The 12,466-nt window shown below is 41.8% G+C and overlaps 1 protein-coding gene across 5 annotated transcripts in view; it reads right to left on the reverse strand.

Annotated features, from left to right (window-relative positions):
* Positions 1-717: 717 nt before the first annotated feature.
* The window catches only part of ZC4H2 (zinc finger C4H2-type containing), a 99,262-nt gene continuing 87,513 nt past the window's right edge, over positions 718-12,466 (reverse strand). For 3 of the 5 annotated variants that reach the window (XM_019019728.3, XM_063702940.1, XM_019019727.4), the window contains 4 exons: positions 6,157-6,328; positions 4,421-4,593; positions 3,382-3,544; positions 718-2,233 (listed from right to left, as the gene is read on the reverse strand). In XM_019019728.3, the coding sequence (XP_018875273.1) occupies positions 2,120-2,233; positions 3,382-3,544; positions 4,421-4,593; positions 6,157-6,312 (606 nt within the window). In that variant the 5' untranslated portion in view covers positions 6,313-6,328 and the 3' untranslated portion in view covers positions 718-2,119. Of the gene's footprint in view, positions 2,234-3,381; positions 3,545-4,420; positions 4,594-6,156; positions 6,584-12,466 lie in introns of all 5 variants that reach the window. The other 2 variants (XM_019019729.4, XM_019019730.3) reach the window with 2 other exon arrangements.

Genomic DNA, 12,466 nt, shown 5'->3' on the forward strand with positions numbered 1-12,466 from the left:
ATGAGTAGTATAATTTTTGACTGGTGTTCCAATCTACCTAAACCCAGAGGCACAGTGGATAAAAGGATGTTAATACTTATGAGTGCTTACTATGTGCCTCACATTGTTCACAATCCCATGAAATAAGTGCTAATATTTTCCCCATTTTCCAGATGAGGACACTGAGGCACAGAGAGGTTTTATTTAGCTGTTGAATTCCCTGACAAGCACAGAGACAGATTAGTGTACAGGATATTATTTAGAGAGCCCTTGGCCTTTATATCCCTGAATCAGTCATTTGACACCCAGTTCTTGATTTCAGTTCCAAAGTTATTTCAACCACTCTCATCATCAAGCCATTCTGAAAGGGTGAAAGGTTTTCTTAAAAATGATCATGGAGAAGAAGTAGAAAAAAATGAGCTCTGGAGTTGGACAAAGCTGGCTCCAAATCCTGCAATTTCCTCTTACTAGCTGTTTAACTCTGAAAAAGCTTTTAAGTTTTTGGAGGTTCAGTATCCTTTTTTTTTTAAATGGTGATAAGAATACTTAGCTTGTAAGGTATTTTGGAAGTCAAATACAATCATTTATATTAAGCAACTTGCATAGGTACCTGGCACAGAGTAGGTGCTAAATAAATGGAAATTATTGTGATAATTAGGTAAATTATTGTCCTTGGTGCCTGGCTTTCTCATTTGTAAGGTGGAATGAATAAGAGCAAACAAGAGCTACCCAGAAAGGTAAATGACATCACATCTTTTGTATTATCCAATACACAGTAGATACTCAGAATTTACTCCAATGAATGCATGTTAAAAGGATTTGTACAGACACAACACTCTTACTTTCAAAGAGCAGAGGAACATTTTATATAGTGAACACATACACACTGTGGCAATGTAAAACTACTTAAGGAAGGAAAAATATCCCCCTCCCCAGCCAGGTACTGAGACCTGGGGCTAAAATTTTTTGTCAGTCAGCCCCCATCCCCATCCCTTATCTTCGAGTGACCTTACCAGGAAACCTGGCTTTGGTGGAAAGGAGAGCTGTGGGGCTTGGGGAGCCTGATGCCTTTTCTTTTGGGAGGAAAGGCCACCTGCACAATCCACAGGACAGGAGTGGCCAGCAGCTGTCCTGAGCTGAGGCTACAGAAGAGTTCAGATCCAAGAGAGCAAGGGATGAATGGAAGGAAAGTCCCACCCACCTTCATGTGTAAAGTGATTGGCATTTACTCAAATCTAAATCTACTCCTCTCCTCCCTGCAATATACCATTGAGCATGTGCCAGAGTAATGGTTCTGAACAAAAGCCAACACAGATGTCAGCTTGGGGGCCCTCTCAGCCTAAGGAAGCCCCTACAGCCGAGCCCTCAGCCCTAATGACTTAGGCAGTAGGTTAGGCAGGAGATGTAGAGTTGGTCTGGCTCACTGATTTCACTGTGGAAATCTTCTACTAGAATTTGCAAAGACTAGATATTGGGGAAAGGTTCACTGATCTTAAGATCCCAAGACACACAGCCTAGTACCTAAGAATTTTAGTATATCTTGGAGACAGAAGTGGAGCAAGCTAAAGAATTACAGCCATGCCTCCCAAATGATTATGAAAAGGAGGGCTTGTCCAAGCTACCTCTGGGCCTTAAGGATGAGATGAGGGTAGGAGTAGGGGGATACATGCACCCAGCCTGTTGGAGAATCCAACATGAAGACTATTGTCCCTTGAGAACCTAAGGCAAAAGTACAAGGAGGGGAAATACTGGGTCCTTTACCTGAAACAAGATATGGGCCTCCCCTGCCCCTCAGACCCTACAGCTCCTTAGGCTCCAGGCCTCAGGCACAAGAGATAGAGAATCATATCTGAGCCTTTTGCCCTTCCCTTAGCTCCAAACAAGGGCAGGGGTTGAAATGTGAGTGGGAGAGAAGGGATCATCAGACACACTGTTTAGCACCTGAACCACATCTCTTCCTAAACCAGAAATCCCAAGAGCAGAAAGAAATAGGAGCAAAGTGAGAGAGGGGTTGTGCTTCCATCACATTAAATAGGAGACTTCGTGGGGTTGGGCAAGGGTTGTTTCACATCAGGACATCAATGACTCTGGTCAAGGTGAGGGGTTATAATTAGCAAAGCTTCATGTGCTCTCCCTTTCTTTATTCATCCTGCTTCCGTTTCGGCTTTTTGGGGTTCCGGGACCGACTCTTGGCCTTGCATAGAGGGCATATAGGTGCATTCCGGTGAATTTGCTGGTGACATGACAAGCAGGCCTGGTGAGGGACACAGGAAAAAGAAAGTTAGTAGTCAGATTCTTCCAGGCAACAACTTAGACTTCTGATTCCCCAGGGGCCCAGAAAGCAAAGTGATTTCCCATCAGAAGAGAGCAATAATCAGTGAGTAGACTCAAGTATTCTTGGATGCCATGGAAGATGGGAAGGAAGGACATAACCCAGTTCAGAGAATGGTGTTGAGAAAAAGTATACAAAACTAGAAAGTAAGGCAAAATGAGAACTACACATCTTTTCGTCATTATAATGAAGCATTGTCTAACAGGCCCACTTAAGGACTATTTAATTTTCTAGAATAGGGGTCAACAAACATTTTCTGTAAAGGCCAAGACAGCAAATACTTTAGACTTTTTACATCATATGATCTTTGCTGCAACTACTCAATTCTGTTTTGCATGAAAGAAGTGATAGACAATAGCTTGCATGCATGTTGTTTGCAATAGCTTGCAAACACAGACATGCATGTGGGCCAATAAAACTTTAACGAAAACAGGGAACAGATTAGATTTGACCTGTAGGCTGTAATTTGATGACCCCTGCTCTAGAAGAATGTCTCTTTGTTTGACTATTTACCAATTGAGTAGGACCCAGGCTCTGTGATGTTACACTGATAAGCTGCAAATGGCTTTTGCCCAGTAGAGATGCAAATTACTTCTGTTTGGAAGAAAAAGTAACGATAAAATTACAGTTTTATTGTCCTGTGGGATGTAAACCAGTTTTGCATCTAACTTTGCAAATTTGTTTCAGCCTTCCTCTCCTTTCTTGACTATATAGATATTTGTTCCTCAAATGCTCCTGGAACCAGCTTTATAATCCTGCTGGTTCCCTCATTTATGATACATGCTCATTACATCTTTGTGTAAGAGTCATTTCTAACTTTTAGAATTGCACTTTAGCAGGGCCTGAAAATCTCCCTGCATTCTAACACCTCTGGGAACATGGGGCAACAAAACCTGTGCTGTGTGTGTCCAACACAGCACACCCATGTCACCCCTTCCACTGTGTCACAAGCAAAGGCCATTAAAAGAAGGCCCAGCATAAATAAAGCCAAAGACCCAGAACTAGCCTTCCACGGCCCTTCCATGGGAGGATACTTTGCTTCCTCCACAACCATTACCCAGCTCACTTACCTTCATAGGTGGGGGCTGCTGCCTGAAGGTGGCCGTCTGCCGAGTGTCCTGCTTCCTAGCCACTTGGAGCTGTTGGGCGGCAGCGGCTGCAGCGGCCAGGGACTCAGGGATGGGGGGCTCCTGAGGTTCCGTCTGCCATTCTGCTTTCTGCTTCTCAAAGTAACTTTGGAGATGAGAGACACTGGCTAGATCATTCTGAAAGCAACGAGAACCTTGCTCCTCTTAAAAACTCCATGCCATACAACCAAGGGTTGAGCTGTGGCTCATTCTAGAAGGTCCCCACACCTTCCGAAGCGCAAGGCTATTGTCCCTGGGTACTAGGCCCAATGTCTGATGAGAAGGATAATCCTCTTTGTCCTTAGCTCTGATAGGCCAAGAAGACCAAGAAATCTTAGGGCTAGCAAGGTCCTTAAAGGGTATACAGTCCTATCTGCTATCTCATGCTCTTTTGAGTATTCCTATTAAGTGTCCTAAGGCCTCTGGTGACATATCTCTAAGAGTAGGAAGCTCACAAACTCCACAGACACCTTGCTCTACCTTTAGGAAATGATTTCCTCTACCAGGTCAAATTCTGTCTCTCTGCAAGGCAAGCCTAGTTCTTAACTCTGAGCCAGGAGATGAAGTAAGTCCCAGGCTACTTCCTGAAGACCAGGAAAGCTCAGTCTTTTGTGTTTTTAGAGGTTTCTAGATATCGCCTTCTAGACCCTGACTTGGGAAATGATCTCTTAAGAGTTATAGACATAATCTTGTATTGTCAATATCACACAAAGAATTTAAAAAGCCACCTAGTAGTTGTTCTAATTCATCTAGTAATTCATCCAGTTTAATAATCCTCCTTCTGTTTTAACAAGCTGGAACATAGACTTGCCCAAGATCACACAGTGAGTAAGCCACTGAAAGGCCTGGGACTAAAACTAGGCACTCTGACTTTCAGGCTAGGCTTTGTGCATGTATACATGCCCGTGTGTGTGTAGGTATGTAGGTATGTATGTGGGTCGGAGGGAGGGTATGTTGTAGGGACTGGGGGCAGGTAGCTTACTCCAAGGAAAGCTTCTCCTCTTCTTCACACAAGTCAGGGAGCCTCTGCAGGCCCAGAGTCATGCGCAGGGCATCCACATGTTCTTTCAGTGGCTTATACTCATCATGCAGCCTCCTTGTAGACTCTAGCAGCTTGTTTAGGTCATTCTCAGATTGTTTGATAGTGTTTTCCATCTGGAACATAGAGTGGGATAGGCAGAGAGAAAAGATCCTAAGGTTCTCAGAGAGGATCTATAGCTGAGTGAATAATAGCACAAGCTCCAGAACTTGTTCAGTCTATATTCAAGTCCTTGATCTCCTATGCCCTCTCTATGTAACTCTGGTCAAGCCTCAGTTTCTTCATCGGTATAATGGTGATATTCTAGTGCTTAACTCATGCAATCTTGGTGAAGATGTAATGATAGGATTCATATAAAGCACTCAGTAAATGGGCTAAATTAATATTTACTGCTAAATAAATGGTATTGTTCAAATATAGTATCTTAGAGCTGGAATGTCCTTCAGAGCTCATTTAGTCCACCTTACTCCCATTTTACAGAAAACTGAGGCTCAAAGAGAAAAAGGGACTTTCCTGGGGAAATACTTCTTAGTATCAAATCCTGCATAAAGACATAGGGCTTCCACCTCCCAGGCCAGCAGTCTTTTCTCCTAGATCAGTGATTCTCAAAATGTGGCCAAGGGATCAGCAGCATCAGCATCACCTGAGAACTCAGAAATGCATATTCTTAGGTTCACCTCAGACATGCAAAATCAGAAAATCGGGGGTGGAGTCTAGCAATATGTGTCTTAGGCTCTCAAAGTGGCTTTGATGCATGCTCAAGTTTGAGATCCACTGGCTTATATTCTTAGCCCTTCTGGCAAATATCTTCCTCATTTAACTGGCCCTGTATCATTGGTTAGCTGGCAGCCAAACTGTCAACACTTTACGAGATCTAGAATTCTGCAATCTCTAACACAGAAAATCCCAAGTGCTTACTGTCCAAACCTCATTCATATTTCCTTTATGATCCTAGGTCTGACAACATCAGAAAATGAGTATTGCCACAGAAATGAGTTTCCCAGAAATATAAACTTAGTTCCTTTGAAAGTAAATTTTAAAAATATATTCCTCATGGTTATGGGTGATAAGGGTTTGAAAAGACCTTACTGGTCAGCACTGCCAACCTCCTTCCTTGTGAAGGAATCATCAGTACAGCAGCTCATACAAGTGTCCATTAAGATGCTGCTTGAATAATTCCAAAGAGGGGAGCTTACCACCTTAGCAGACAGTTCATTTTCTGTGTTCCAAGAGTTTCCAAAGGAGATACCAATGAGGAAGCCCCACTTTGGTAGCAGGCAGAAATGATTTGTTTGGTCTGACTGAAAGCTTGGAGTGCTTTAAACTACATTCCAGAGGCAGCTGCCTGCTCTGCTTTTCCCCAAGGCTAGCTCTCAACTCCCAGAATCCCAGAATGAGAGCACATCAAATCAGTACATTTAGAGGGTACTGAGTCCCCCTTATAGTGCAGAGAGGGAAAATGAGGCCCAGAGAGAAGGGACTTGTCCAGTGATATATAGTCAGTTAGTGACAGAGCCAGGGCTGGATCTCAGAACTCCTAAATTCTTCTGCTCTACCACAGCCTGCACTGATGCCTGCTCCCCGAGCTTGGCCAAAGCCACATCTCAAGGAAAGGCCCTATCATTCACCACTACCTCTTTCTCAAGGGCTTTAGAGATAGGCTCCAGGCAGCCACGTACCACATTGATGTCAGCGTGGATCAGTCGGAGTTCCTCCACATGGGCCATCTTCTCCTGTAGCAGAAGGTCCATCTCCTGCTTGTATTCCTTCAGGTGCCTTTCCTCTGACTCAAGTGCCTCAAACTCAGCCTTCAAACGAGCCTTGATCTTCTCCATCTGCAGGGTCTTGTTCCTGCAATTTGCAAAAAGCAGGAAACAGGCCAGCAAAAGAAGGGAGAAAATAGAAATGGAGCCAGGACTTTTTTTCTAAGCCATCTTTACAAGCTTCCCCCTCTCCAGGCAGAGCCAACCTGAGGCCATCTCAAAAAAGAAGGCCAGGTGCAGTGGCTCATGCCAGTAATCTCAGCAATTTGGAAGACAGAGGCAGGAGGATCACTTGAGCCCAGGAGTTTGAAACCAGCGTGGGCAACATAGTGAGACCTTATATCTACAAAAAAAAAAAAAAAAAGAAAAAAGAAAAAAAAAAAGAAAAAGAAAAAGAAAAAGAAAGAAAGAAAGAAAGAATTAGCCACACATGGTGGTACATGCCAGTAGTCTCAACTACTCAGGAGGATAAGGCAGGAGGATTGCTTAAGCTATGATTGCACTACTGCACTCCAGCCTAGGTGACAGAGCAAGACCTTGTCTCAAGAAAAAGTTAGGAGATGTTTCCCTCTAAAAGCTCAGTGGGTCTTGAATGGGGTTAATTTTGTTCCCTTATGGGGCATTTGCAAATATGGAGTGTTTTGGCTGTTAGATTGACTCAAGGAAATGTGTTACTGGCATTTAGTGGACATGGGCCAGAGATGCTAAATAGCCTCTCAATGCCCAGGAAAGTCCTGAACACAAAGAACTCCCACCCAAGAAACAAAAAATGATCTCTTGAGAAACTCTAAGTAAGCACTGTCCAATAAACTTACTACAGTGATGGAAATGTTTTGTATCTGTGCTGTCCAGTATAATAGCCACTATGCACATGTGGCTACTGAGCACTTGTGATGTGGCCAGTGCTACTGAGGAACTGAGTTTTGAATTTTATTTAATCAAACTTAAAATTTAAACAGCCACGTGTGGCTAATGGCTGTCATATTAGACAGCACAACTCTAGAGGGTGTGTTTATCAGTTCCAGAAAAGGAAGGGGAAATGATATTATGGGTAATTTCTTTCTTAGAAAAACAAAAACCTGGTTTTGGTCATTAAATCCCAATTGTATACCCTGTGGCTCAGAAATCCTATACTTGGGAATATATTTTAAGGAGGTAATTCAAGGAAGCAAAAAGTTAATACACAGAGATGTACTTTCTGGGCTTTCAGCAAAATTAGGATATTTGACAGCCACTGAAGACTTGTAACATAGAAAATGTTGAAGATAAGATACTCGCTGAAAAAGTGTACACACTAAGATTACAATTTCAAAACATACATGCATGTGACTAAATAAGAAAAAGATTTGGAAGAAACACAGTTTCAATGGCCTTTAATAACATCATTTGAAGCCTGCCTCTGGGAAAGGGCTACAAAGTTTTGAAAGGGGTTCCCTCTAAGGCATGTTGTTGTCTTCCCACTGGCTCCCTACCATGCTTCTCAGGATCTGCCTAGCCATTATCCCCTTACTCAGATTTGTAGTCTCCTTTCTTCTCCCTCAGTAGCTGATCTTCCCCTCTGCCCCAGTCTATCCTGTGGGTGATCCAACTCCACACACTGGACTCTGGCTTCTGACATCAGCCTGCTTGTCTTCAGTCTCTCTTTTCTCAACATTGCCTGTGCCTCTTGCCTCAAGAGGTAGCCTTCAATGGCACAGAACTACAGAAAGAACTGTTAGGTGGGTAGGATGGTGGGAGAAGTTTCTCTTTCTATACTAAGAAAACATCTTTTCATGTTATTGTATTTTTTTTTTTTTGTAACCTTAGAAATGGGTTAAAAGGTGGGTGTTATCCCATTTGTAGAGAAGGGAATTGAGGTTCAGGGTGGTAACTTGCCCAGTACCACAGAGCTAGTAAATTGGATGTTGGGATTTGAACCAGGGCTCTCTAACACCGAAGTCTACATATCATCCACTACTCTATATTGCCTTTGAACAGGGTTACCAGGCTGAAGGGCATAAAAACATCAAGGGTTCTTGTTATAGCTCATCAACTGTCTTGCAGAGGGAAGATACTGATTTGTATTGGTTAATTACTTATTTGCTTATATCCCCATCTATCTAGACTTCTATTCTCCTCCTTTTCTAGGTTACGTGAAGATAAATCTGAACTTTGCCTGCTCCCGTAACCATTTTACCGATCGGAAAACTAAGATTCAGAGTAGTATAGTGTCTCACCCTAAGTGTCATACAACCAGTTAGGGCAGTGCTGGGCCAAGAACCTATTTCTGCAGACAAAGTCATATCATAAAAGAAGCATGCACTTTAGACTCAGACTTCGATTATAAATCCTGGTTCTGCCTCTGATTAACTATTTGCTTTTGGACAATAATAACAACTGTATTTTAACTATATTTATTGAGCACTTACTATGTATTAATTATAGAGGGTTTCAATATATATTCAGTCAATAATTATTTATTGAATACTTATCATGTGCCAGGCATTGTACTAGGTACTAGGGATAGAGCAGAGAACAAGACAGTATATAGACAGCAACTTTCATCTAATGAAGAAAATCGATCCTGAACACAAGGTTGTATGTAAAATCATATTAGTGGTAGGGAGGAGATGCAGAATGTGATAGAAGGATACAACAAAGGGACCTAACACAGTCTGAGGGACACTATAGGGTAAAGGGGACAGTCAGAGGAGGCTTCCCTGAGAACTGAGGATGTGAAATCTAAGCTGAGACCTGAAGAATCAATAGGAGTTCGCTGGTGAGTGCAGGTGGGCACACAGGAGAACAGTCCAGACAAAAAGAATAGCATGAGTAATGGCCCCACAGAAGAAGAATATGGCACATTAAAGGAACTGAGTGAAGAGCAGTGTGGCTGGAGCACCTACTGCAAGAGGGAGAGGGGCCTAGATAAAACTAGGGAGGTTGACAGGGCCTAAAACATAGCTTGGAGACTGGGACGAGTTGGGACTTTTATCCTCAGTGGAAGGGGGAATTTTATAATTTTAAGCACCGGAAGAGTGACGTTATCTGATCATCTCACTTCACTTCCCTCAGCCTTGGCTTCCTCATCAGTAACACAGGAATAATAATAGCATCTACTTTACACATTATGTGGTGAGGATTAAATGAGCTAAGACATGTAAAGTCACCAAGCAGAGTATGTGGCACATGGTGGGCAGTCAACAAATGATAGGGTCCTTCTTTCTCCACTCTGCCCAACTCTTCCACCATGGATATCTCCTTCACCAGAGTGGTTTCCACTACAGCAAATAGGGTTTGTGTGTGTGCACATGCATGAGTGGCCAGGTATATTGCTGGTTACTGAGATTAAAATAATAATCATTAGAGGGAGAATGGGAAGGGAATAAAGGTTGAAAAATTACCTATTGGGTACAATGTTCACTATTTGGGTGATGGGTACACTAGAAGCCCAAACCTCAATATTATGCAACATATTCATATAACAAATGTACACATGTAGTCCCTGAATCTAAAATTAAAAAATATATTAGCTAAAGCCACATAAAAATGTCAACATAAATAACAGCATTTTATGAAGCTGACCCAAGCCTTCCCAATTTGTAATTAATTCGATTAAGATGAAAGTAACTACCACTAACTGAAATCAGGGGTAAGAGGGTATCTCCCATTGCCATTTAATAGAAATCAGCATAGTGCAGCTAGCCCTGCTTGGATGAGTCCCTTTTATGTAATCCTCCCTCCTCCCTCCATGCCTACTTCTGTTTACAGAAACCCATGTTGTTGGGCAAGAGACATTAATGCCAAAATAAACCAAAGATTTTTCACCTCATGTGTCCAGGGTCACAGTTAAGTGCTGACTTGACATGGAAAGTCAAAGGCACAAAGCCTTCCTCAAAGCACCAGTGGCATTTCCTCTCTCTGGGGTGGAGGGCTGCCACCAGCAAGATGGCAGCTTAATCCTTTGGGTACAAGGTACATAGCCACAATGTCTGCCTCCATCCAAGGTGTTTGGGAGCCTTTGTCTATTGCCTGCTGTGGCAAGAAATACCAAGGACCAAGACCCTGACTAAAGGGCAGAAGGGCCAAGACTCCTTGTTAGGAGAGGGAAATATGTTTACAAAGATAGGTTTCAGAAAGAGCCTCTATTTACTATTTGTAAAGTCAGTTTCTCTGAGGGAAGCCTGGTCCTTGCTTTAGTGGAGGGACAACAATGTCACTGCAGGCTTTGATGGTGCCACTAATATCTTTCAATAGTGGTGCATCAAGTGCAGGGCAGTAACAACAGTCTACCCTGGGGTGAAGACAATAAGGGGGTATGCTGTGTGTAGAAAATTAAAATACAAAAATAAAACCAACTAAAGTTGGTCTACTCTTTATTACCACCATGCAATGGCAATCTCAAACAATGTCTATTAAAGGACATCTAGACTCACTCTAATTTTTGGTAATTATGAATAAAGCCACTATGAATATCCATGTACAAGTTTTAGGGTAACCATAAGTTTTCATCCAAGAGTACAATTGCTGGGTTATATGATAATTGCACATTTAGCTTTTCAATAAACTGCCCAACTGTTCCAGAGTGTATCATTTCACATGCCCACCAGCAAAATATGAGTGATCCAGTCCCTCCACCTGACCAACTATTTTATTTTAACTATCATAATAAATATGTAGTGATACTTCAAAGTGATCTTAATTTGCATTTCCCTAATGCCCATTGATGTTGAACACCTTTCCACATACTTATTTGCCATCCATATATCCTTTTCTATGAAATGTCTGCTCATGTATTTGGTTCATTTTCTAACTGGATTACCATTGACCCTTGAAGAACATGGGTTTGAACTGCATAGATTCACTTGTACATGGATTTTTTTCAACAAAATATGGATCAAAAATACAGTATTCGCAGGATGTAATACCTGCATATATGGAGGGCTGACTTTTTGTATGCCCAGGGCTGACTGTAAGATTGAGTATGGATATGTGCAAATTTTGGTACAGGTAGAGGCCTAGGACCAATCCCCTATATACACTGAGGGACAACCGTATTTGTTTTCTCACTGTTGAGTTTTAATACCTCTTTATATATTCTAGATTTGAGTATTTCCGCAGACATGTGGCTGAAAATATTTTCTCCCACGCAGTAGCTTGCCTTTTTGTCACCTTGAAAGGGTCTTTGGAAGAGTATTTAAATTTTTTTTAAAAGTCCAATTTATCAAATTTTTCTTTCTTTTTTTATTATTATACTTTAAGTTCTGGGATACATGTGCAGAACGTGCAGGTTTGTTACATAGGTATACATATGCCATGGTGGTTTGCTGCACCGATCAACCCGTTATCTACATTAGGTATTTCTCCTAATGCTATCCCTACCCTAGCCCCCAACCCTGACAGGCCCCAGTGTGTGATGTTCCCCTCCCTGTGTCCATGTGTTCTTTTTGTTCAACTCCCACTTACGAGTGAGAACATGTAGTGTTTAGTTTTCTGTTCCTGTGTTAGTTTGCTGACAATGGTGGTTTCCAGCTTCATCCATGTCCCTGCAAAGGACATAAACTCATCCATTTTATGGCTGCATAGTATTCCAAGGTGTATAAGTGCCACGTTTTCTTTATCCAGTCTATCATTGATGGGCATTTGGGTTGGTTCCAAGTCTTTGCTATTGTGAACTGTGTTGCAATAAACATATGTGTGCATGTGTCTTTATAGTACAATGATTTATAATCCTTTGGGTATATATCCAGTAATGGAATTGCTGGCTCAAATGGTATTTCTGGTTCTAGATCCTTGAGGAATCACCACACTGTCTTCCACAATGGTTGAACTAATTTACACTTCCACCAACAGTGTAAACACATTCCTATTTCTCCACATAATCAGCATCTGTTGTTTACAGACTTTTTAACGATCACCATTCTAATTGGTGTGAGATAGTATCTCATTTTGGTTTCGATTTGCATTTCTCTAATGATCAGTGATGATGAGCTTTTTTCATATGTTTGACGGCCACTTAAGTGTCTTCTTTTGAGAAGTGTCTGTTCATATCCTTCACCCACTTTTTGATGGGGTTCTTTCTTTTATTCTTGTAAATTTGTTTAAGTTCCTTGTAGATTCTGAATATTAGACTTTTGTCAGATGGATAGATTGCAAAAATTTTTTCTGTAGTTTGCCTGTTCACTCTGATGATAGTTTTTTTCACTCTGCAGAAGCTCTTTAGTTTAATTACATCCCATTTGCCAAT

Source organism: Gorilla gorilla, chromosome X (assembly GCF_029281585.2).
Source record: "Gorilla gorilla gorilla isolate KB3781 chromosome X, NHGRI_mGorGor1-v2.1_pri, whole genome shotgun sequence".
NCBI lineage: Eukaryota > Metazoa > Chordata > Mammalia > Primates > Hominidae > Gorilla > Gorilla gorilla.